The 25,582-nt window shown below is 40.7% G+C and overlaps 1 protein-coding gene across 1 annotated transcript in view; it reads right to left on the reverse strand.

The window, feature by feature from the left end:
- Nucleotides 1-25,582, reverse strand: part of Ash1l (ASH1 like histone lysine methyltransferase) — a 143,390-nt gene that overhangs the window by 81,373 nt on the left and 36,435 nt on the right. The window contains exons 4-5 of the mRNA XM_075978509.1: nt 11,547-11,648; nt 1,543-2,281 (exon numbers count right to left, since the gene is read on the reverse strand). Of these exons, the coding sequence (XP_075834624.1) occupies nt 1,543-2,281; nt 11,547-11,648 (841 nt within the window). The remainder of the gene's footprint in view (nt 1-1,542; nt 2,282-11,546; nt 11,649-25,582) is intronic.

The raw sequence follows: 25,582 nt of genomic DNA on the forward strand, positions 1-25,582 counted from the left end.
ATCAGCAAATCACTTAAAGAAAACCAAGAAAAAGAAACCAAACATATAAAAGAAGCTATTCAGCCGGGCGGTGGTGGCGCACGCCTTTAATCCCAGCACTCGGGAGGCAGAGGCAGGCGGATCTCCGTGAGTTCGAGACCAGCCTGGTCTACCTACAGAGCTAGTTCCAGGACAGGCTCCAAAACCACAGAGAAACCATGACTCGAAAAACCAAAAAAAAAAAAAAAAAAACTATTCAAGTCTTAAAAATTGAGATAGAAACAATTAAAAAAACACACACAAGCCAAAGGAATTATAGAAACAGAAATAATGAGAAAAAGAGCAGGAACCAGCCAGGTGATGGTGATGCACGCCTTTAATCCCAGCACTCAGGAGGCAGAGGCAGGCGGATCTTGTCTCAACAAACCAAAAACTGGGAGCATGGGGACATTGGGGGAGGGTGGAAGGGGAAGGGAGAGGCAGGGAGGGGAGCAGAGAAAAATGTAGAGCTCAATAAATTCTTTTGGCTGTTTATCATATTAGACTCTTGAATTCATTAACTAAAGGTTCATTTTTTTTTGTTTTGACTCTTAGGCCCTTTTACTTTTTTTACTATATCAAAATAATTTTATGGCCACCTTGTGTTTTAAAAAAAGACTCTAGCTATATTATGTGGCCTAGGATGGCTGAAATTCAATATCAGTATAGCTCAGATTGACCTTAAAACTCCAGATTGTTCTTCAACCTGGAATCATTGGCATGCATGAGTACTTCACCAAAAACATTCTTTTTTTTAAAAAATATTTATTTATTATTATGTATACAATGTTCTGTGTGTGTATGCTTGCAGGCCAGAAGAGGGCACCAGACCTCATTTCAAATGGTTGTGAGCCACCATGTGGTTGCTGGAAATTGAACTCAGGACCTTTGGAAGAGCAAGACAATGCTCTTAACTGCTGAGCAATCTCTCCAGCCCCCACCAAAAACATTCTTATGTATAGAAAACAGTCTTTGGCAGGGTTTGGTGGCACTCGCCTTTAATCCTAACACTCAGGAGGCAGGGCCAGGCTGATCTCTGGTAGTTCAAGGCCAGCCTTACCTATAAAACAAACAAAAAAAGAAAACAGCCTAAAGAAGCCAGGCTGTTGTGCACACTTTTAATCCCAGCAGTCTGGGACAGAGGCAGGTAGATCTTGGTGATTGAGGCCAGCCTGGTCTATAAAGCAAGTACCAGGACAGTCAAAGATACACAGAGAAATCGCCTGTCTCGGGGGGGGAAAAAAAAAAGAAAGGAAGGAAGATCCCGTTACATAAATATAGTACAATTTGGAGACACTTAAGCTGGTCTTGGAGAATTAGCTCATCAATGAAGATGCCAACTGCCAAGCCCAATGAGCCAAATTTGATGTCTGGGACCCATGTGGTGGAAGAGATCTCACAGATTGTTTTTGGGGTTCCCCTATACCTGCCATCGTATGCATACACACATATAGAAGATAAACAAGAAAATAAAGAAGTTAGAGTGCTGTTATTTAGACTATAATATCTTAAGAAAGAAATTACCTTTTATTGTTTTCTTGTTCTTCTTCCTCTGGTATTGTCTTCTGCTTTTTCCTAGTTTGTTCTTCTAATAGCCAATTTTTCCTCTTCAACCCCTTCTTATGTTCTGAATTAAGGTTCACACTCTGAACCACAGCCTCGATCACATCAGTAACTGTGTCTGGACTTAGGTGCAGCGCTACTTCTTCACCTTCATTCAATTCTGGATTGACCAACTGGGCAGCCTGGAATGCTTGCATTGATACCACGGCTTGGAGGGGACATTTCCGAGGTCGACCTGGTCTGCGTTTCACAAAATTGTTCCCTGTCCTGGCCTGCCTTTGAAGTTTTTTGGCTTTTAAAATTTTATTGACGTGGTCCAGGTTTTTCTTGGTGGCCAAGATTTTGTCATAATTGCACATTTTCCGAGCTTGGCGCTGCATAGCTTCAACTACACTTCTCTTGATATGATGGGGAGAACATCGACTTGCTAACTTTTCAGAAAGAAGTGGGACATTATTATTACAAGAGTCACCTGGGACCGCAGACATTAGAAGACTATCTGATTTACCTAGGGCTCGCTCTTTGCTACAGCTATGGCCTGGACTGGAGGAAGGTGGTACAGACACAGTTGTAACCGCGGCATCGGTACTTTTCTCCATGGACTCTTGCTCATCATGTTGTACTATCCGTTGCAACAGACTGTCTACAGAATCATCCATAGATGCAACCAATCTGGGACTTCTGGAGGGAATTCCATTCACTAAAAGAGACAACACAGCACACACAGACAAAAAATTGATCACTGAGTTATCTAAATTGCTCTGTCTCTATATTTTTTTTCCCTCGCCTTTTGAGATAAGGCTGTGCTACAAAGCTTTCGCGGGCTCAGAATGCACCAGGCAAACCAGGCTGGTCTTGAAGCTGTGGCGATCGATCCTTTCCTGCCTGTCTTCTGAGTGCTAGGATTATAAGAAATCAACCAGCTTTTAATTTCATTAATTAAATATTTATTTTTAATTTATGTATATGTATGTGTATGGCATGTGCACAAAGGTGCCTACAGAGAGCAGAAAAGAGAGTCTGATACCCTGAAGTTAGGAAGTTAGTGAGCTGCTGGATATGGGTGTTGGGAAATGAACCCAACTATTCTGGAGAACAGTATTTTTAACTAAGCCATCTCCCAGCCCCTTCTTTTATTTTGTTTAAGACAGGTCTTCTGTAGCTCAGGATGGCCGTGAATCTACTACATTTGAAATTATTCCTAATCCTTAGTCTCTGTCTCCCAAAGTACTGTAATTACAGGTGTGTTCCACCATGCCTGGCTAAGTAACTTTCTATACTAACAAAAGATAAAGGCTATACAGTTAAAGACTGGATAAAGAGCTAACCTTGTCTGATTCCTGGGGGTCTAATCCATAGACTTGCCCATATCAGGCAAGCTGTTTACCACTCAGCTAAATCCTGAGCAAGATGGGTTCCTTCCCTTCTTTCTTCCTGATTTTTCAAACAGGGTGTTACACTGTGACCCAGGCTGGCCTGGAACTCACCAGATAAGGTTATCTTCCTTCCTTAGCCTTCTACATTCTAGAATTAAAGGTGTAATATGCCACACCTGTGAGCTTTTTGTATATGTGTTCATGTGGATCCAAATTTGTATTTGTGGGGGTGGGGTGGGTGGGGCCCACTCTTGTGTGCTGTTTCTCACGGGCTATCCATATTATTTTTATTTGGAACCAAATATATATCCTTTCAAGAAGTGTGCTGAATGACCGAATCACTTCTCTAGCTCCATGAATAAGGGTTACCGTAAGGGCTGGACTAAATGCACTTCCTATCTTCAGAGTATGAGGACCTGGGATGGAAGGTCACATTTAAAAGTGGTGTGCTTGGGTGTCAACCTGATAAGGGGTGGTGTTGTGATGGGGTTAGGTGAGTGTTAATTTCAACTTGACAAAATACCTGCGAGATGGGGGGTCTGAACACGATTGTAAGAGATTATCTTTCTTGGCCGGGAGGTAGCACTTGCCTTTAATCCCAGCACTGGGGAGGTAGAGGCAGGCGGATCTCTGTGAGTTCGAGGACAGCCTGGTCTACAAGAGCTAGTTCCAGGACAGGCTCCAAAGCTACAGAGAAACACTGCCTCAAAACGCCCCCCCCCCCAAAAATCCCAGCACTCGGCAGGCAGAGGCAGGGGGATCTCTGTGAGTTCGAGACCAGCCTGGTCTACATGAGCTAGTTCCAGGACAGGCTCCAAAACCACAGAGAAACCCTGTCTCAAAAAACAAAAGCCAAAAAACCAAAAAAGAGGTTATCTTTCTAAAAGAATTATTGCTTGTATTTGTGTACACAAGTGTGCATGTATGGAGGTCAGAGAACAACACTGTGTTTTAGGTTCACCTTCCATTTTGCTGTGGATTTGGAAGGGAAGAATGCAGGCTATCAGGCTTCTGCAGCGTGTGTTTAGATCTACCTGCCGAGTCATGTCTTCAGCCCAATTGGGACTTAGTTAATGAGGTGGAAGACCATCCACCACAGTGAGTGGTGTCCTTCTTCTTTTAAATGGGGCCTTGAGAAGGGGAATCGAGAAGCAGCTTTTATTTATCCTTCTTCATTTCCTGACTGTGGATATGATGTGACAACCTGCTTCAAGTTCCTGTTGCCCTGACAAAGATGAACTGTAGCTTTAACTGTGAGCTAAAATAAACCGTTTATCCCTTAAGTTTCTTCTTCTAAGGCATTGTTAATAACAGGAAAATAATTAAGTCTCTAAACTCATAATTTATTATTATTATTACCCACAGGCCATAGTTTATTAATTAATGGACTTATCTACATGTTTCTAAAATGTGCCATTAGCTGACTTGCATGGTGGCTAATAACTGTGTAACTTCAGCATACAGGAGGCTGAGCCGGAAGGATTACCACAAACTTCAAGTCAGCCTGAGCTACTGAGTGGGGACTGAGACAGTAGGGCACAGCAAAACTCTATCCAAAAATATTTAAAATTAGTGCTGGCGAGATAGCTTAGGGTAAAAGCATTTGCTGATAACCTGAGTTCAAACCCTGGGCCCACAGTGGAAGGAGAGATGTAACTTTTCAAAGCTGTCCTCTGACGGTAGCCTGCATACATGAGTGCACGCACACGCTCAAGCACACAGACGCACACACACATTTTAAAATTAAGAAAATGGTATTAGAGTTGGGGTTCAGTTTTAAAAAGTGTCTACCTAGTATGTAACAATATCATGTATCAAGTTTTGGGGGAGAAAATCCAGCATGTGGGAGAGTGGTAGAGGCTGGAAGATCAGATGTTGAAGATAACTTTGGCTACACAGTGAGTTTGAGTCCAATCTGGATTATATGAGTCCCTATTCAAAAACAAACATGGGAAAATATGTTATTAATCTAGTTTTTTAAGATTTTACTTTTATTTATGTGTCTACATCACAGGGGTACAGATGCTTTCTGATACCAGAGGAGAATAAGAAATGCTAGGAGCAAAAATCAGGTCCTTTAGAAGGCCAATAATTGCTTTTAATCACTGAACCACCTCTCTAACCCAATCCCAAATATTTCCCTATTAAGTACTAGCAATTACCAAAACATCTATCTCATCAGGAAATGGATTTTTCCTAACAATCCCAGTAACTTGATGTTAAAAATCCTAAAAATTGAACAAGGTAGGGGAGGGATGAGATATATAACTGGATCTCTGTTTCTTTTCAATGTGGCCATATTGAATAAAGATCCCTTTTCTGCTTTCTGAATTCCACTATTGTGCCTTGAATTGGCAAATTAAGGGCTAGTGGGGGAGAACAGCTTTTTAGGACTGTCAGAGTAGCTTCTTCCTGTAACCCTAGAACCCACACTGCAAGAGCTATACACACACACACCCTTGCTATTGCTCAATACAGAAAAACAAAAATATTTCGAGTAGCCTAAAAAGTTCCTTAGGTACCCTTTCATTGACAACATCACAGGAGCAGGTCAAGGAGGTACCCACTGTTTGTTTCCTCTTAATACTGATGATATCTGCCTTTCTTGAAGTTTATATAATGGAAAAAGCTGGAAATCTACAGCCAAACAATAAAACTGTGTGGCACTTAGAATCTGTCTTTGAAGTGATCCCTATCTTAGGCCCCAAAGCAGGGCCTTCTGCCTTCATTGTGTCTGTCTTTTACTTTGGCTTACCTGACTAATTCTGAGCCCAGGAAGGTTAATCTATAAAGGAACGGTTGTCTATCCTAGCTCTAATCTTTTTGCCTTTCAAAGCTGAAGGCAAAAAGAAGTTACTATCCTAAACCTGCAGTCACGTTGGAGTCTCAGAAGAATAATCAACGCCCCAAGTTCTGTAAGGGCAATTATTTATGAAGTGAGAAACCCCAGAGCTCAAGTATCATCTGAGACTCCTCTTGCCCTCTAAATCACAAGGACTTCTTTGAACTACTTTGCAGAACCAGAACTGGTGTCACCAACAACCAGTCCATATCTTGATCAGTACTGATACAATCCTCCCTCTGGAGGAAAATAAAAATCTCTCATTCCCAATTCTTCCTCAACTGAAAGCAGAAACACATCTCAGTACTCTGAAGATGGCCTTTCCATTGGTAGACAGTCACTGTTGGACTAGCTGGATCAGAGCCTGCAAGCCTTTTTACTACGTTCCCTTTATATATAAACCCCCTCCCCCATAGATTCTGTTCCTCTAGAGAACCCTGACTGACACAGGGGGTTTAACATTTTATTTATTTATTTAATATTCTGTCTGTGTGTATGTCTGCAGGCCAGAAGAGGGCACCAGATCTCATTACAGATGGTTGTGAGCCACCATGTGGTTGCCGGGAATTGAACTCAGGACCTTTGGAAGAGTAGGCAATGCTCTTAACCACTGAGCCATTTCTCCAGCCCCAGGAGGTATAAAATTAAACTCAACTGGTTTATGGCCTTAACTTAGTACAGTGCTGCTACTGGCTGTCCTCTGCAGGGGAACTTTAAGACAAAAAGTTCAGCCAGAGTGCTTTTTAAACCTTTAGAATAGCTGGAGTTACATATATTTATATATATTCCTCCTACTAAATTACCATCTCGTCCTGTAAGTTGCATGTTCTGTCAAACTTCTGTGACTTTTGTTCCCAGAAACGGCCTCCCAATACTTGATGTGTAGTTCAGAAGATGCCCTGGAACTGGATTCATGCATGTTTGTCAACAACCATGTGTGTTCTCCGAACCTTGCTTCAAGAGCAAGAAGTGCTGGGATAGCTACAAAAATGTTCTTAGCCATCAATCCATCAATAATCTCTTCTACATCTACACCTAAGTTGTGTTTTTGATGTGTGTTTGCTTTTTTTTTTTTTTGACTGAATTTATTTAAGTGCGACCAAAACACATTTTGGCCTTTGGAGGACAAAAGACAGGGTCTGTCTGGATCCAGAGTAACTGAAGTTGCAGGTGGCTGTAAACAACTATGTGGATGATGGGAACAGAATCAATGTACTCTTTTAATACAGAAAGTGCTCTTACCTGCTGAGCCATCTCTCTGGTCCCTTTTTTCCTTAGCTTCTTTAAAAGAAACTCATTAGTCAGACAGTGATGGCACACACCTTTAATCCTAGCACTCAGGAATCAGAAGCAGATGGATTTCTGTGAGTTTAAGGCCAGCCTGTCTACAGAGCAAGTTTCAGGTCAGGGCTAGATAGAAAAACCCTGTCTCACAGAACAAAGCCAACCAAAACAAACAAATGGATTGACTGTATAAAAAATAGAAAATTATGGGACATGAAATTGAACTTACTGTGTGTGGGGGGAGCATTTGTAGCATAGCTCATGTATGGAAAGGTCAGGGAACAAGTTATGGGAGCTGGTTTTCTCTTTAGCATGGGGTCTGATATCACAGTTTATTCTTTAGGCTTGGTGCCATGTGCTTTTATCAAGTGAGCTATTTTGCCCTTCCCTAATTTCCTTGCTTAAATGAACATCTTTTTCTTTTTTTCAAGACAGGGTTTCTCTGTAGCTTTGGTGCCTGTCCTGGAACTCGCTCTGTAGACCAGGCTGACCTCAAACTCACAGAGATCCACCTGCCACTGCCCCCCAAGTGTTGGGATTAAAGGTGTGCGCCACCACTGCCCGGCTTTTTCTTTTTCTTAAATTGAGACAGGCTCTATAACCCAAGCTGCCCCTTAACTCACAGATTTATCTGCCTCCTCCTTCAGAGTGCTGGGTGACGTGGTTCTCTGCTGACCACCCAGGCCTGCTTCCCCACCCTTTTGTGCCATCTCTCAGCTTCCTAAGACTTAGCTCCTTGGTTTTAGGTCTCCTGTAACCCAGGCTGGCCTTGACCACCAGCATCTACCTCCTCACTGATAGCAACAGCAATACCAGCCCTAACCAACAACAAAATGTTTGGTTTTGGTAAAGGAAATTTACTCCTTTCCTAAGGAGTAAGTAAATAGGCATGTACATGTTAGCCTCTGGAGTAGCAGGGAGTGAAAAGAGCATCTCCCAAACACTGAAATTTTGGTGTGATCATATCCATGACCACTAAAAATGTTTCTTCTTTCTTTTCTTTTATCACCCCCCCCCCCGTCTTTTTCATTGTTGAGATGGGGACTCAAGTAGTGAAGGCCAGCTTCAAAATAAAACATTACATCGTTGAGGTCAGCCCTGAATTCCTGACCCTCCCATCTCAACTCTCCACTCCTGGGGTTAGAGGCTAAGGTCATAATACTATGCAAAAGACTGGAACTATCCATTACTCCAGGTTGGTATTAACTGCACAGTGACCCTCTTACCTCAGCCTCCAGAGTGCCATGATCAGCCTTTGAAATCTGTCTATCATGAAGATTTTTCTCTTATATGCTCAAGATTTATGGTTTTAGAAAGTTCACAGAAACCTATATTTCAAGTTAAAATTCCCGTGGTCTACAGTCAATGGTCCTCTCTCTTTATAAAGCCATCTCGCTGTTTTTCGTTTCTGTTAAAAGGACTGTCTATAACATTAGAATCATGCTTGAGAAGAATGAACTGAAAGGACACGAGTGGTAGCTGAAAACCCACAATTTCTGAGGCTGAGACAGGATTTCTTTATTTCTAGCCTAGGCTGGGTTACACAATGACTCTATGCCAGCCTGAAAAAACATCTCACCAACCCCTTCATAAAAACAAACAAATGAACCAAAAGTCAATGTATAAAGTCATACAGACAGGTCAGTGGTTAAAAGCACTTGTTTCCAGGTCTGAGCTCTATCCCTGGGACCCACATAATAAATAAATGAATAAATAAATAAAATAATAAGAAACAAAAAGGCATAACTGATTTCTATAAGTTGTCCTTTGACCTCTGTCCTATGCCCTTGTGACAAAAACACATACAATAAATAAATATGATAAAAATATTTTTAAAGGAAGTATATTAGGAGTAACTATTTCTCGTCTTTAAAATTTTTTAAAAAATATAGTTATTGTGATTCAGATCATCAAGCTTGGAGACTTATACCTATATCAACAACATAAACTAAAAGGCCCTATTTCCAGACTTTCTGCTTCAATAAAGCATACTATATGTTTATAGTCCTGGCAGGAATGGATATTCTTTTCTTAGAGATAGAGTTTCACTATGAAGACCTAGCTAGCCTTCAACTCACATAGATCTGGCTGCTTCTGTTTCCCAAGTGTTAGGATTAAAGGGGTATCTTAGTTACTGTTCTATTGCTGTGAGGAGACACCATGACCAAGGCGGCCTATAAAAGAAAGCATAAGAAGGCTTAGTTTCAGAGGGTTAGTCCAACATGGTGGTAAGCATGGCGGCAGGCAGGAATGGAACTGGAGCAGTAGCTAAGAGTTTACATCTTATCCACAAAATAGGGGCAGAGAACAAGAGACTGAGCCCAACCCCAGTGACACACTTCCTACAACAAGAATACACTTCCTACCCTTTACCAGATAGTTCCTGTAGAGTAAAAGGGACAACTGGAGCAGGAAACCAATCACTGAGCACTGAGCAAGGAGGAACAGAACAAAAAGAAGAACCTTGCTAGGTCGCTCCTTAAGGGGGGGGCTGAGCAAGGAAAAGCAGAAAAAAGTAACAACTTTTAGCAGGAGTCAGAAGAGATGGCTACATTTCTGCAGGGGCTTCCCTTGTAGAACAGTATTAGCAAAAGAAGTAACATCTTGGACCAGAGAAGAAGCAGACAGCTCTGTTAAGACGTTTTCCCTTAAGAGAACGGAGCAGAGCTGTCTTGTTGTGGCTCTACTCTCTAGAGCTGAGCTGTCCTATTGCGGCCCTATCCCTAGAGCATAGCCTGGCTTCCCGATACATCAGGGTATCTCTGCAACTCCAAAGGTGTAACACATTCACCCACAGTTCCGATCACTGGAAACCAAATATTCAAGTAAATGAGCCCCAGTGGTGGTGGTGGTGGCGGCGGCGGCTACATTGGTTATAAGATAACTGGAACAGTGTTCCCTCACAGAGATCTAATGTAAGGAAGGAAATGGCTGGGGCCATTGGTCAACCAGAGGAGGAACTTATCTTCAGGAAAGATTTCACCAATACACTAGCTGAAGCCTGAAGGACTACTTTCTTTCTTGTAGCCCCGGCTATCCTGGAACTCCCTCTGTAGACCAGGCTGACTACAACTCTGACTCTGAACTGGTGGGATTAGGGGTGTGCCACCACCGCCTGGCCTTATTTTGTTTTTTGAGACAGGGTTTCTTTATGTAGCCTAGGTATTCTAGACTGTCGAAGAATTCTCTCTGTAGACCAGGCTGGCCTTGAACTCACAGAGATCTGCTGGCCTCTGTTTCCCAAGTGCTGGAATTGAAGGCATGTACCACCACTGCCAGCCTCACTTTTATGCTTTTTAAGACGAGGTCTCTGTATTTCAGGCTGGCTTTGAAATCTTGGAAAACCCCTTGGTTCAGCCTCCCAAGTACTGCAGTTACAGGCATGAGCCACCACATCTGCTGGGCACTATATAAATCTTAGAATCAGTACCTGGGAGATGACTCAGCAGTAAATACACTTGCAGCCTGTGTTCAGTCTGCTCAGTCTCGGGTTCCACAGGACAAACATCAGAACAATTTGGGAAGTTGTTCTCTGACCTCCACATTTGCGATGTGATGTGTGCACCACGAGCAAGCACACACATAATATATAAAAACGCAACAAATATATATTGTATACATGTGCCATAGTGTGCTGTTGATAAAAGCCTTAACCCCAGGAGTTACAGAATTAGCCCATCATTTCAAATGAATTTCAAAAAGACCACATTATACATATAAACTGGTTTAGAGAATTGTCATCTTAATGACATTTATCTTCATTGTCATCTTAAGAGTCATTTATCTAAAACAATGAAATATGCTTCCTTATTAGTCTTTTGATATTGTCTTATGTAACCTAGGTAAGCTCCATATAAACTGCAATGTTGAGGAAAGACCCCAGGGTACATAAAGGCAAGAAAAGCACTCTTTATCAACTGAGGTGTAATTCTGAACCTTATTATTATCATATAACGCAGCCAAAGTTGGCCCCAAATTCATAGCAATATCTCTTGCCTCAGTCTCTCCAGTGCTGGGATTACCAGCTTACTTTTTTTTTAATTTAAATACTTAATGTGTATATTTGAGAGATTTATCTTTAAATATTTCATGGATGATCTTGAACTCCTAATCCTGCTTCTGTCTCCCAACTGTTGAGATTATAGGCAAGTGCCAATATACTCACAACAACAATCATTTATTAAAGAGCTTCAAGCCATATTATTACAGAATACACTATTTTACATCATTTCAATTCAAAAAATTGTGTGTCATGTGTATTAAGTATGTGCACATGGACAGGTCCCCGTGGAGGCCAGTGCTGACAACAGCACATGCTCTCCACTGCTGAGCCATTGCTCCAGTGCCCTCATTTCAATTTTTAAAAGTAAAACGACTGAATTTTCCCATTATACATTATCACTGACACTGAGATGAAAAGACCATTTTTTGTTTGCTTTAGATATTCATTAAGTAGCACTTACCTGCTAAAGACGTACTCTCAGATGAAGACCTTTTACGGGTAGGGCTACAATTTGTGCTTTCTGAAGAGCGCTGGGGAGGTTTATCTGAAGTTGACTGGGAACCTTGGAAGAAAAACAAAGAAATGCTAGTCAATCCAAGACTACGTGAAATGTTTATCAGATCGTGCTGTGATAGAACAGGGAATTTCAGCTGCTACCATTGCCATTCCCTGCAGCAATACGACGTGTAAGCTCACAAGAAGAAAACAAGCAGAGGATAAACCATGCCAGATGTTACTGACACAATTTCCCATGTCTCACAGAATTTATATATCAGCAGAGAAACAGAACTCTAGTTTTAATGGTAAGATAAAAATAAATTATGATTTTTGTTTCATCACTATAAAATACTTACTGATAAAAATGGATAGTCTAACCTGTTCCTTATTTTTTATTAAAGCTCATCATATAAACCAGTAAAACATAATACAAGTAATTCAGAAATAACTGATGTGAGAAAGGCATATCCAACTTAGGTATCTCATTTAATAGACTCAGATAAAAAGTAGAAGCTTAGACCTCAAGTTCATCATCATTTTTTTGAGACAGGGTTTCTCTGTGTAGCTCTGATTGTCCTGGCATTCGCTCTGTAGACCAGGCAGGTGTTGAACTCACAGAGATCCGCCTGCCCCTGCCTCCTGGTTGCTGGGATTAAAGGAGTGCACCACCACCACACCAGGTGAAGTCCATCATCTTATCCAATTCACAAAGTAATTTTCACATTCTGTTTTCTTCTATAGAAAATTCTGAAAGAACTGGTTATAAATTTATTTGTGGGATACATCTTTAATGGTATACACTTATGGTTACTTAGTTTATAGCTATAAAATGTCATAAAAACAATTTTCCTTTAAAAAGTCTAATAATTTTAGCAAAACCACACACTGGTGCAGCACATAATTCAGTGCATCTCTTTGCAGGAGAAACAATGATGCTCAGGAACGATTATTTTCCTACACAAATATTCTTGTTTCTAATACTTCTTTCATAATAACCTAAAAAGCCAACTGTTTAAAATACATAATAAACATCATTTTTTTGTCAAAAGAATTAGAAGCACTCTAAATCATTCACTTTTGTATGTAAAATAAGCTTTAACATATAATTGGAGGCACAAAAGAAACCAAAGGCTTGAAGAGGAGACTATGTGGAACTGCCTCTAGGACTTAACTCTCTAATGAAGACAGAATTTAATTTTTGAAGGACAACACAGAACAGACGAAACAGAGCTAAGTTTCTATGGTTTCCCTTCCTCTAGGAGAAAAAAATATGACCTGTCTTATTTAATTACTTTCTTTCTTCTTTTTGTTTTTTCAAGACAGAGTTTCTCTGTAGCTTTGGAGCCTGTCTTGGAACTTACTCTATAGACCAGGCTGGCCTCGAACTCACAGAGATCCGCCTGCCTCTGCCTCTCCAGGGCTGGGATAAAAGGCATGCGTCACCACCACCGCCCGGCTTAATTAGTTTCTTAAGCAACACCAGTGGAATTATTATTTTTGTAAGCTACTGGCAGTATTGAGAAGTCAGATACTGGACAGTGCACCCTACTTCTACAACACAGTGATGAGATGTAAGATCTACTCAAGAACAAAGACAGTTTACTTTTGAATTCCAAAGACATATAAAAAGGGACTTTTGAAAACAGTACAGTAAATCCCCGTGGTGCTGGCTCAGAATGTCTACTACAGAGCTAATAGTATGATAAAATAAAACATATAAGAAGTAAAAAGGCAAGGCTCATCAGTGGAGACTAAGAATTAATACCTAAGATTTCATATAAGGACAGATATATTCTTCCTAGCGAGGCATGTAGCCAAGTTAGAAGACAACAGTGGCCAAGACGCTTGAGATGTCACTGCGCTCTATTAGCATTCCTGATGAATGGGAAACAAGGTAGATTAAGAGCCAGGGAAGAAAGGAACTGAAGAGCACTTTTAATAGTTTTCTCTCAGTCATAAACTAACATCCATCGGGGGAATTTTCATGGCTGGTGTTTGGCCAGACTGGAGGTGGGAGGAAATAGATCAGAGAACAGGAGCTTGTTTAAGGCTGTGTGTGTCATCACACACTACACTTCAGATGGTATTTGTGCTGTCTGCTCTTGAGCTCCATCTTCAGTTTCTAAGCTATTTGGTAACTTTCCCCAAATGTTTTGGTCATCTTCAAAGTCTTCATGGAGGCTTCAACTATACCTTTGATCATCAGGGTATCCTGAGAACCACCCTGCCTGGCCTCACCCACCTCAGGGTAAAGAGGGTACAGGCACTTTCTTCAAAGCTCCTTCTTTTGGTGGCATCTGGAGCTGCTTAGGAGGCAGTGGGAGGTGGAATAGGGGTCAGATCCCCGGAGATCGTTATTGGCAGCATTGTACAGCAATTCCTGAGAAATTGAAACAATTGAGAGAGAGATGGCTTAGCTCACTTAGCTTCTGAGCCATTTTTCATTTTCTGAAAGTAATGGAGGCCAGCAAAGTATCATTAGAATGTAATAATTGCCTGGAATAAAAATTCAGGAAGCTATCATTTTTCATTTGTAGAAGTGTATTCAAATCCCCTGCTCATACAGAGTAGAGGTGTTCTTAACAATACTGCATATTTAGAGAATAAAATTATATCCATGATATATGCTCAAAAGCAGTGCTAGCAGGTGCAGTAAGAGATGAGAATACCTGGGGGAAAAACAATGTCCGACAATTTAAAGTAAACAGAGTTAAGACTGGAAAGCAGTGCTGTAACTTTTGAGCAAGAAGCAACCTGCTAAAGTATGAAGTATGTGAAGACTGGCCTATAAGTTTATCAACTCTATAAACTTACTGCCTTGTTAACTTCCATTATACAGTTCAGTGATTAGGGAAGAATAGGAGAATATCCAGAAAGAACTAACATGTCTCTTCCGGCAGAGACCCCAACATATCTGTATGTCCAAACATAAGACAAAACAAAATGCAGAGTGGAGTGCAGGACGGTGTCAAGTAAGTACGGAGAAAAGTAACCTGGGTTTGATTGTTCCATCTTTAGTAAATTAAGGATCAGGAGCAAAGCAAATCAACATGCTCTAATCTGGCTTATTAAAGCACTCTAAACCGTAAGACCGCTACTCTTTTCTTGGGGAGAGAATGTCAATGACTTGTGCTTCACTAAGCTGAAAATTCACCATTATTGTAAAAAATATTTTAGATGTTAAAAACATAAGTAACTAACACATTTAAGTGAATATTCAATTTTAAAATAAGAATTTAAGGAAAGCAGAAACAAACTCTAGTCAGGAGTTGAAAGTAACCTATAGGCCTGGCAGTAGTGGTGCACGCCTTTAATCCCAGCACTCAGGAGGTAGGATCTCTGTGAGTTCTAGGCCTGCCTAGTCTAAAGAGCTAGTTCCAGGACAGGCTCCAAAGCTACAGAGAAACCCTGTCTCGAAAAACAAACAAACAAAAAAAGAAACTAACCTACAGCTATCAACATCTACCTTAAATGTAAAGTGAACACAATTCAGATATCCTCCAGAAACAAGGACACCCAGGGCAGGGAAGAACTTGCGAGATAGAAAGTCGTCTGAAAAGAATCTTTTAGCCGGGCGGTGGTGGCGGACGCCTTTAATCCCAGCACTTGGGAGGCAGAGGCAGGCGGATCTCTGTGAGTTCGAGACCAGCCTGGTCTACAGAGCTAGTTCCAGGACAGGCTCCAAAGCCACAGCGAAACCCTGTCTCGAAAAACCAAAAAAAAAAAAAAAAAAAAAAAAAAAAAGAATCTTTTTAATGTACTGACTCTTTACCTTAGTTTCTCTAGGAATGGACTGATATCTAAGCCACAGTAATAATATCAGATGTACCAAGATACTAATTGGATCCAGGTGTCCAGCTTTCTGTTTAGTTCCTTAACAAAGGACAAAGCAGTTTTCTGCTTCCCCTATTTATTTTTTGTGCTTCTAATTCCCAGTTATCTTCTAAGTGGAGTTAGGACTTTGTTGTATCCAGCTTGGGGGAAGCATTACTCAGTTTCACTTGTAGTGAGGTAGGATTTGCCAGCAAAGATATGCAAAGACTTGATTCCACAAAACAAGGTCTGTTTATATGAATTTAAGCTCAAGAAAATGTGATACCACCTCAAAAAAAAGTGCACAAACACACACAAATAGAAATAAGTAAGTTTCCATCATTTCTCATTTCAATTTAGAACAAAGGAATATAGATGGAAATTCTTCAGTTCACAGAATTTTTAATTAGGAATATTGCTGGGGTTTCAGTACTCAGACCACAGCCTAGAAACATGTTTAGAACTACATACACATAAGTAAAGCATTAATTACACAGAAAGAAGAGAACATATGCTTAACTAAAACTGGACTTATAATAAAGGTATAGTGATTCCAGGAGTCAGTTCCTTTTTTTTTTTAGTCAATAAGAATATTTTATTTTTTTATTTTAAAATTTTACTTATTTACTAATTTTTTTTTTAAATTTATTTATTTATTAAGGATTTCTGCCTCCTCCCCGCAACCACTTCCCATTTCCCTCCCCCTCCCAGGAGTCAGTTCCTAATGCCTGCGGATAATGAAGCCCGAGGTCTCACAAGCTAGGATACACAGAGGGACGTAAGAAGCGGAAATAAACTCGGAAATATAAAGAAACCTCACAAGTCATTTGAACTACAGTATTTTTGAGTTTCATTAGTCCATTATTTGATAAACTTATAAGACAAGACTTTCAGAAAATATTTGTATCAATGAAGGCAAAAAGGGGAAGATGGTCTAGATGGTATGCACATAGCAAGAAAAAGTGCAAGAATGTCAGAAAATTGAAAAGGGAAAAAAAGAACACAAATGGATTATAAACAATAATCTAAGAGCATAGTATCCACAAAAACAAGTGAAGACCAAATAGCTGTCATAAGGTTGCTTAAAAAAAAAAATCTTGAGGCGGGGCGATGGTGGCGCACGCCTTTAATCCTAGCACTCGGGAGGCAGAGGCAGGCGGATCTCTGTGAGTTCGAGACCAGCCTGGTCTACCTACAGAGCTAGTTCCAGGACAGGCTCCAAAGCCACAGAGAAACCATCTCGAAACACCCCCCCCAAAATCTTGATTAAATCTACTAAAAAAAAAAAAGAATGCTATTTTCACAGATAACTGAGAGTAAGCAAAGAGTCAAATGGTCAAAGCTATCAGAATCAAGAGAAAACTGCCACAGATAGTGTCTCTGTGTGTAGAAAAGTAGAAGAATCACAAATACACAGCCGTGAGATGACTCTGTGAATAAAAAAGTTTGCTGAGCAAGCTCGAAGACCTGAACTAGGTCCCTGGAAGCTGCCAAAGGCAAACACATGTGCATAAGTACATGAGCACACACAGCAATACACTCTCACTCTAACTTGAAGAAAAAATTGTAAACAAATTTAAAAAAGGAAAAAAAAAAGCTGGGCGTGGTGGCAGTCAGAAATAGATGGATCTCTGTGAGTTGAGGCCGACCTGGTGGTCTCCATAGGAGCTCCAGACCAGCAGGGATATATAGTGAGATTCTACTGTCTCAAAAAAAAAAATAAATAAAAAATAAATAAAAAACCTGCCAGGTGGTGGTGGCACATGCCTTTAACTCCAGTACTCTATGGAGACAAAGGCAGGCAGACTTCTATAAATTTGAGGCAAGTCTGGACTACCGAGCAAGAACCAGGACAGCCAGAGCTACAAAGAGAAACCCTGTCTTGTAAAACTAAAACACAACAAACAAACAAACAAAAAAAATCTAACACCCATACGCTCAGCATGAAAACAAGATTCAACTTAACTACTTCATTGAGGAGGCCTTAATTATTTCAAAAAAATAAATTTTCATGGTGTAAATATGAATTAGAAAGAACACACGGAATTAAATAAACGAAAAAGAAAACAAGGAAACCAGTAATCTGGCCAGACAAGTTTATTTCTTTCATCTAAATTCATATTAAAGGTTTTTTTTTTTTTACAAATTTATATACTATATACCTTATTTGGAATTCAATAATAAACACTCACTAATTAGGAATTATTTAAATGAGCAAAATGTCTGATGTTTCCAATGCTACAAACGTCTTTGGATTAACCATGGATAAACTAACTTGTGCTAGATTTAAAATGGTGCTTAGTGGTGAGTTCAAAGATGTAGACCTATGGGCTGAGAGATGGCTCAGAGGTTAAGAGCACTGACTGTTCTTCCAGAGGTCCTGAGTTCAATTCCCAGCAACCACATGGTGGCTCACAACCATATGTAACGAGATCTGGTGCCCTCTTCTGGCCTGCAGGGATGCAGGCAGATGCTGTATACACAATAAATAAATTTTAAAAAAAGAAAAAAAAAGAAACACAAAGATGTAGACTTATTTCAAAACAGTGTTTTAAAGTAATTAAATCATTTCTTTCCAAAAATTAAAGCAGGGCACAAAATTTTAATTTTATGTTTGTGGTGTACATGTTGATTTGCATGTGGTGGAGGCACATGTTTGTGTGGGCAGATGCACACATGTGTGGAGGCACATGTTTGTGTGGGCAGATGCACACATGTGTGGAGGGACATGTTTGTGTGGGCAGATGCACACATGTGTGGAGGCACATGTTTGTGTGGGCAGATGCACACATGGGGTGGTCTGAGTGAGGCTGATGTTGGGACCACCCTCAATTGGTCACACACCTTAGTAAAGGAAGTAGGATTTCTCAAACCCACAGCTTGTAATACTGACAGGTTTGCTTGCCAGCTTGCTATGAAGAACCCCCATCTCTACCTGCTAAGGATGGCGTTACAGGCAGGCTGCTGTCTACCTCAGGCTTATATGGGTTCTGGCATTTTAACTGATGAGCTATTTCCCCAGCCTCAGTATCTGGAGACTTTGATGAAGTATTTTGTTCCTGGATTTAAATTCTAAATCTATTCCTCAATCTCTTGAACACAACAGCGCTACACGTTTCTTGAAAAGTGGGATAAAAGCTGATCTTTAATAAAAACAGGTGTTTCTGACTATAAGAAATACAATTACAGAAAGCAGCTGCATTTCATTTACCATATTAGTTAAATGCACTAAGAGGAGGGAAAGATTCATCAGAGTCTATGCTAAAAACAAACAAAACCTCCCAAAGTACCTCCCCGCCCCAACTGTGAAATTCCTCACAAAGCAAAAATCAGATCATTTACTAGGGAGGTGGAGACAGGAAGGGATATGGCTGGGTGGAGAGGAAAATAAGGCAGGAGGAGACAAGGAGCTCAGGATTTAGTTTGAGGTTTCGAATAGATGGCAGTCTGAGAATGTGTAGATACAGGCTACTCCTTTGGTCTGAGGATTTTGTAGAGGTAAGACCCAGTGGCTGCTCTGCTTCTCTGACCTTTCATCCCTAATACCTGACTCAAGGTTTTTATTATTAAGACCAATTAGATTTGCGCTACAGATACATGTATATACCCCCCCCACACACACGTACAAACACATAATTAAAAATAACTATTAAAAGAAAAACTCACAAAACTTTGAGTTAGTAGTGGTATGGATAGATTCTAACTGGTAGGGTGCATGCCTAGCATACAGCAAACACTGGCACTGATACCCATGCAATCCCACAAGACTGAGGCAGGTGATCGGGTCATCCTCGGCTGCACACCCAGTCTTGAGATCAGTCTGTACTACTACATGAGACAAAAAACAAAAACAGCCAGCCAAACAATAAAAAAAAAGCCTAGATAATAATTTTAAAAAATGCTGAAAAGTCAAGTTTAGACATCCCATGTCAGATACCCGTTCTCACCATATCTATCTAATATAGATCAAATAATAGATTCAATTACCAGGAATAGATAAAACCAGGAAACCTAGTCTCTGTTTCTTTTCCGCCAAGACAGGTATAGCCCTGGCTGTCCTGGAACTCACTGTAGACCAGGTTGGCTTCACGTTCAGAGATTCGACTATTGGACTGCCTCTGCCTCCCCAGTGCTACCACTGCCACATTTTTTTTTTTTTTTGATTTTCGAGACAGGGCTTCTCCGTAGCTTTTTGGTTCCTGTCCTGGAACTAGCTCTTCTAGACCAGGCTGGCCTCGAACTTACAGAGATCCGCCTGCCTCTGCCTCCCGAGTGCTGGGATTAAAGGCATGTGCCACCATCTCCTGGCTGCCACCTTATTTTTGAGACAAGGTTTTAAACTGAACCTGGAAGCTTACTACTTTGGCTAGATACAATGTTTGGCTTTTTGTTGCTGTTGTTTGTTTCTTAATGGATATCCATGATCTGAACTTAGATATTCATGTTTGCAAAGCAAGCACTATGCTCACTGAGCTATCTGGCCAGCCCTGGATTATTATTCTTTTTATCTTTTGCTGGTTTAAGTCAAGAAATAAGTCAGTTTGATGCTTGTGGGTTATTTGCTTTGTTTTGTTTTTTGAGAAAGGTTTCTCTGTGTAGTCCTGGCTGTTCTGAAATTCACTATGTAGGCCATGTTGGCTTCAAACTCAGAGATCTGCCTGCCATACCTTAAGTGCTTGTGTGTGTGTGGGTGTGGGTGTTTTGCCAGTCTATGTGTGCCTGATGCCCACAGAGTCCATAAGAGGACATCAGACTGCGTGACTGGAGTTAAAAACAACTCTGAGCTGCCATATGGATGCTGGCAATCAAACCTGAGTTCTCTAGAAGAATAATCAGCTGACACAGACAACAAATCCACATACAGTAGTAATAATAAAGAGAAGCTCCAGCCCTTGAAAGGGAGCTCTACAGGCATCACTTCCAGTTGCTCTACACAGAACTTGTGTCCTTTCCGTTGTTTAGCCAACCATGTAGTTCTATCAGCACGGCTCCTGGGTATTTAAGGTTATATAGTCCAATATTAAGACTATTTAGTCACAAGAATTGTTCCAGGTCTTGTCACTGAAAGTTATTTCAGAATTTTAATTTTCCAAAGGTAATTTGACAATTTTTAAAAAAATACTATGTATATGTGTATAAGTCAGGGGTGGGGCATATCAGTTGGCGATCAATTTAAAACAATAGCTTGTTTTTAAAAACCTTTATTCCTCAAGAATAAAGACCATCTCAACAGCAACCACAAGTTGAGAAAAATTCACAAAAGACACAAACTAATTAACTAATTGGTACATAAACTAATCAGAACTGCTATAAAATAGCAATTTTTTTTTTTTGGACAGGGTCTCACTATGCAACCCTGGCTGACCCTAGAGCTTGTGTAGACCAGGCTCGCCTCAAACTCATACAGATCTGCCTGCCTATGCCTCTAAAGTTCAGGGATTAAATATGTATGCCACCAGGCCAATTGGTATAAAACTTTTCTTATTTATATATATATTTTTTTGTTGTTTTTGAGACAGGGTTTCTCTGTGGCTTTGGAGCCTGTCCTGGCACTAGCTCTTGTAGACCAGGCTGGTCTCGAACTCACAGAGATCCACCTGCCTCTGCCTCCCGAGTGCTGGGATTAAAGGCGTGCGCCACCACCGCCCGGCTATATTTTTTTTACTTTTCATTTATTTTTCAGCCTCCAGAAACTTAACACCTGCTATTAAACAAACTGCTCTCAGATTGACAACGTAATTGCTAAAGCCAGTTGTACACTTCATCTTTTTCCAGTCCTTTTATGATGATCTTTTCTACATTGTTTCTTAGGGTAGGGCTACTATATACCTTAAACTTACTCTCACTAGTTGTCCTCTGATCTCCACACATATTAACTCCTTTCTTGCCACACGAAAGGCAAGCATGTCACAGCACACGTATGAGCTCAGAGCACAATTTTAGTTCTCCTTCCACCGAGTGGGCATTAGATTTGGCAGCAAGTGCTTTATAGCTGTGCTATTTTGCCAGTCCCTTTCCACTTAATTTTTCTTTTAAAAATCTTATTTATTATGTATATTATGTATAAAGTGCTCTGTCTGCATGTATCCCTGCATGCCAGAAAGGGCACCAGATCTCATTTTAGATGATTGTGAACCACCATGTGGTTGCTGGGAATTGAACTCAGGACCTCTGGAAGAGCAGCCAGTGCTCTTAGCCAATGAGCCATCTCTTCAGTCCCTCCTTTTAATTTCTTAAGACAGGGTCTCTAACAGACTGGCCAATTAATGCCAGGGACTAGCCAAGGTGTCCTCCAATCCTTAGCTGTGGTTACAGGCACATGCTACCACATTTGGCTTCTCCGAGGGTATTGGGAGATCCATTACATAGATGGAGCTATCTCTCTAGTCCCTTCCCCCCAAGCCTGTCTTTGAAACAAGGATTTGCTATGCAGTCTTGCAATTTCCTTTGTAACCCAGAATGACCTCAAATTTTCCTGCCTCTGTCTTCCTAGTGCTGAGGCTGTGTCTCCCTGTCTCCAGGTTTATTTATTTTATTTTATGAGTGTTTTGCCTGCATGTGTATCTGTATAACACATGTGTGCCTGGTACCCAAGGAGGTCAGGAGTCATTGGAGCAAGAGTCACAGATGACAGATGTTTGGGAGCTTCCATGTGGTGCTGAGGATAGAACCTAGGTTCTCTTTAAAAACAAAGGTTTTTAACTACAGAGCTATCAATTCGGCCCAATGTGCAGCTTTTATTTTATTTTTAGGATCTCTGTCTCTTCTCTCTCTCTCTCTCTCTCTCTCTCTCTCTCTCTCTCTCTCTCACACACACACACACACACACACACACACACACACACGCTCACATACATTTTGACACAGGATAGAGTGACAGATAAGGGGAAAGGAGAAGGAAAAGAAGTCCTCATTTAACAAATATTTGAAAAGGAGACCATATTCCTTTATATACAGATACTTTAAATAAGTGTCAAAGCAGTGTCATGTGCACAGTCTAAGCACATAGCCTTCCTTTGTTCTTAGCTACAAGCACGCAGTTGTCTGCAAACCTCAAAAAAAACCTCCACTTATAATAAAAAGAAGGTCTTAATCACTTCGTGAAATCCTTGTGACCTACATAAGGTTTTACCTTATCGAATTAGACCCCCATCCAAAACATCTCTACAGTCACCCACCTACATAAATCACATTTCCACTAAGAAACAAAACAAGCCTTAAAAAGTTTTCATAAAAATACCTACTCGGGCTGCTGCAGAAGGTAACAGAGTTGTATCTCTGCCCTCTGTCCAACTCTATATACAGGCCAGGCTGGTCTTAACTCGGACTCCTGTGTCCAGAACTACACGTAAAGGCCAGTACATCTAGCTTAACTTCTCTCTTGAGATAGAAATCTATGTCTTATAAAATAGCAACAAGGATGAGGCTGTTTTCTTCTTTCCTTTTAGGTTTTTTTTTGTTTGTTTGTTTTTTCTTTTTTTTGTTTGTTTGTTTTTGTTTTTTCGAGACAGGGTTTCTCTGTGGCTTTTGAACCTGTCCTGGAACTAGCTCTTGTAGACCAGGCTGGTCTCGAACTCACAGAGATCAGCCTGCCTCTGCCTCCCGAGTGCTGGGATTAAAGGCGTGCGCCACCATCGCCCGGCCTCCTTTTAGTTTTTAAAAAACAACTATTTGTATGTGTATTAGTGTTTGCCCACATGTATGCATGTACACATGGATGGTGCCCTAAGAAGTCAAACAGAATATCAGATCTTCCGGAACTGGAGTTACAGACAATTGTGTGCTAACATGTGGGTGCTGGGAACTAAACCTGGGTCCTCTGCAAAAACTGTCAGTGCGGTTAACCACTGAGTCACATCTCCAACTTCCCTAAAACTTTTTTCTTTCTCTGTTTCCTTTGCGTAACACCTAATTTCCCATAATCATATTACCATTCAACTAAGTGCCCCAAAGAGGCCTTTGGAAATGCTGTTTCTCGTCCTTTCTCTTCCTCTGGAACGAGTTCTTGTACTGTGTACCTTTCAACCCTCTGCTGGCAGGGTCTGCAAACTGATCAGACTTCCTCTGCTAATCCACCATTTTCACTCTGCTGTCCTATAGTACAAGGCCTGGTTATCCTTCTGCTTTAAATCTTTGACTTTGGGGACAAAGAGCCTTAAGTTTTATACATGTTAGGCAAGTACTCTACCACTGAGCTACAATCTCCCAAATTCTTTCTTCTTGTAGCAAGAATTTTTTTTTTAAAGTTGTGTTTGAGTTACTTTCCAGTTTAGGATGTTCAAAATATACTTTTCACCCTGGTTGCTCATCCCAACTCTTTTTATCCTTCGGCTGTGCTAACTGTATAGGGAGGTAGTTCTCTCCCAACACCTTTTCTCTCTCTAGCCATTCTGTAGTAACAACAACACACGCTTCTCTCAATTATGTCCTTCTGCATCTGCTTGCCCGTACTGTCTGACTTCCTTCCCTGCAATGACAAAGACAAGCGGTCAGGCATCAGGTCTTTGTTCAATATCACATGCCAATAACTACAACAGTGCTGAAGTTTTGGAAATAAACCAATGAATGAGAAAATTAATGAATGTGTTCTGTTTCTCCAGTGAGAACAGAAAAAGTTCATGGTGAGTGTCCAATTTTATCTTACGTCTTTTTCTCAACAAGTCATTCTCTGAAAGGCCCCTCACTTTATAGAATCCTATAATCCCTCTTTTGTACATTTTATTACAAAAAACGAAATTCCTCTTTTCTTGTACTTTGAAGATAAGCTCATACAACACAGCCCTGCCTGGTTGGGAATTTGCTAACGTGTAGTAATAATCCTATTGCTGTTTCCCAAGCACTAGGATTACAGTCGTGCACCATGACACCCAACTTCACAATAGGGAAACTGAGTAGAATTTCTGTTATTATCCTTCTCTTCCACATAAAAATGAAACGTACATCCCAATCCCTATTCTAAACAAGGGCTCCCAAAGTACAATACCTAGCAAATAATTGATATCCAAAAACTAGCAGTGGTGGCACACGCCTTTAATCCCAGCAGTCGGGAGGCAGAGGCAGCTGGATCTCTGTGAGTTTGAGGCCAGCCTGGCCTACAGAGAAAGTTCTGGGGCAGCCAGGAGTACACAGAGAAAACTTGCCTCTAGAAAAACAAAAACAAACCCAAGAAAACAAAAAAGCTAGCATTGGTTAAGATTTTATGAAAAAAAAAAAAAACCTGTCAAATAAAACTAGTTACAGAAGTATTTTACTCCACATTAAAACAAAAAGATTGGATGAGATGTAGATGTACAATAAAGTAATCTAAGCCGGGAGGTGGTGCACACTTTTAATCCCAGCACTCGGAAGGCAGAGGCAGGCGGATCTCTATGAGTTCGAGGCCAGCCTGGTCTACAAGAGCTAGTTCCAGGACAGGCTCCAAAGATACAGAGAAACCCTGTCTCGAAAAACCAAAAAAAGTAATCTAAAAAGAAATTAAAAACAAAGAAACAAAAATCTTCCTGGGGGTTAAAAAATAAAAGGAAGCCAGGCGGCCTGGTGGTGCACACCTTTGATCCCAACACTCATCAGAGGAGGATGGGTTCTCTGTGATTTTCAGCTCAACCAGATACACTTAGTGCTTTTGTTCCTGGACAGCCAGAGCTACGTAGTGAGACCCTGCCTCAAAAGACAGATAAACAACAAACAAATATTTTACAGAGGGTGTGGTAATGATGAACACCTTTGATCCCAGCACTGGGAGGAAGAGGATGGTGGGTACTCTTTGAGTAAGGCCAGCCTGGTCTACACAGTTCAAAGACATAAAGGCCTCAAAATAGAACAAAACAAAATTTTATTTTACTTTTAGGTATGTGAGTGTTTGTCCTGCATGTAGGTCTGTGCATCATTTGCATGGTTGGTGCCTATGGAGAAGAGGTTGTCAGATGCCCTGGAACTGGAGCTACAAAGAGAATCATTATGTAGGGGGCTACAAATCAAACCTGGACCCTCTGTAAGAACAGCTATTGGTCTAAAGTGGTGAGCAACTGCTCCAATCCCCTTTGGGTCTACATTTTCAAGAAGTAAATTTACCTTATCTACTAAGACAGATTTTGATTTTTCAAAGTTCATTGAATAAAGAAAATTAGAAAATAACCTACTTGTCCCTGAGGGGTCTTTTTCCTCCCCAATATACACATTTTTACC

The sequence above is a fragment of the Microtus pennsylvanicus genome, chromosome 7 (genome assembly GCF_037038515.1).
Source record: "Microtus pennsylvanicus isolate mMicPen1 chromosome 7, mMicPen1.hap1, whole genome shotgun sequence".
Taxonomy (NCBI): Eukaryota; Metazoa; Chordata; class Mammalia; order Rodentia; family Cricetidae; genus Microtus; species Microtus pennsylvanicus.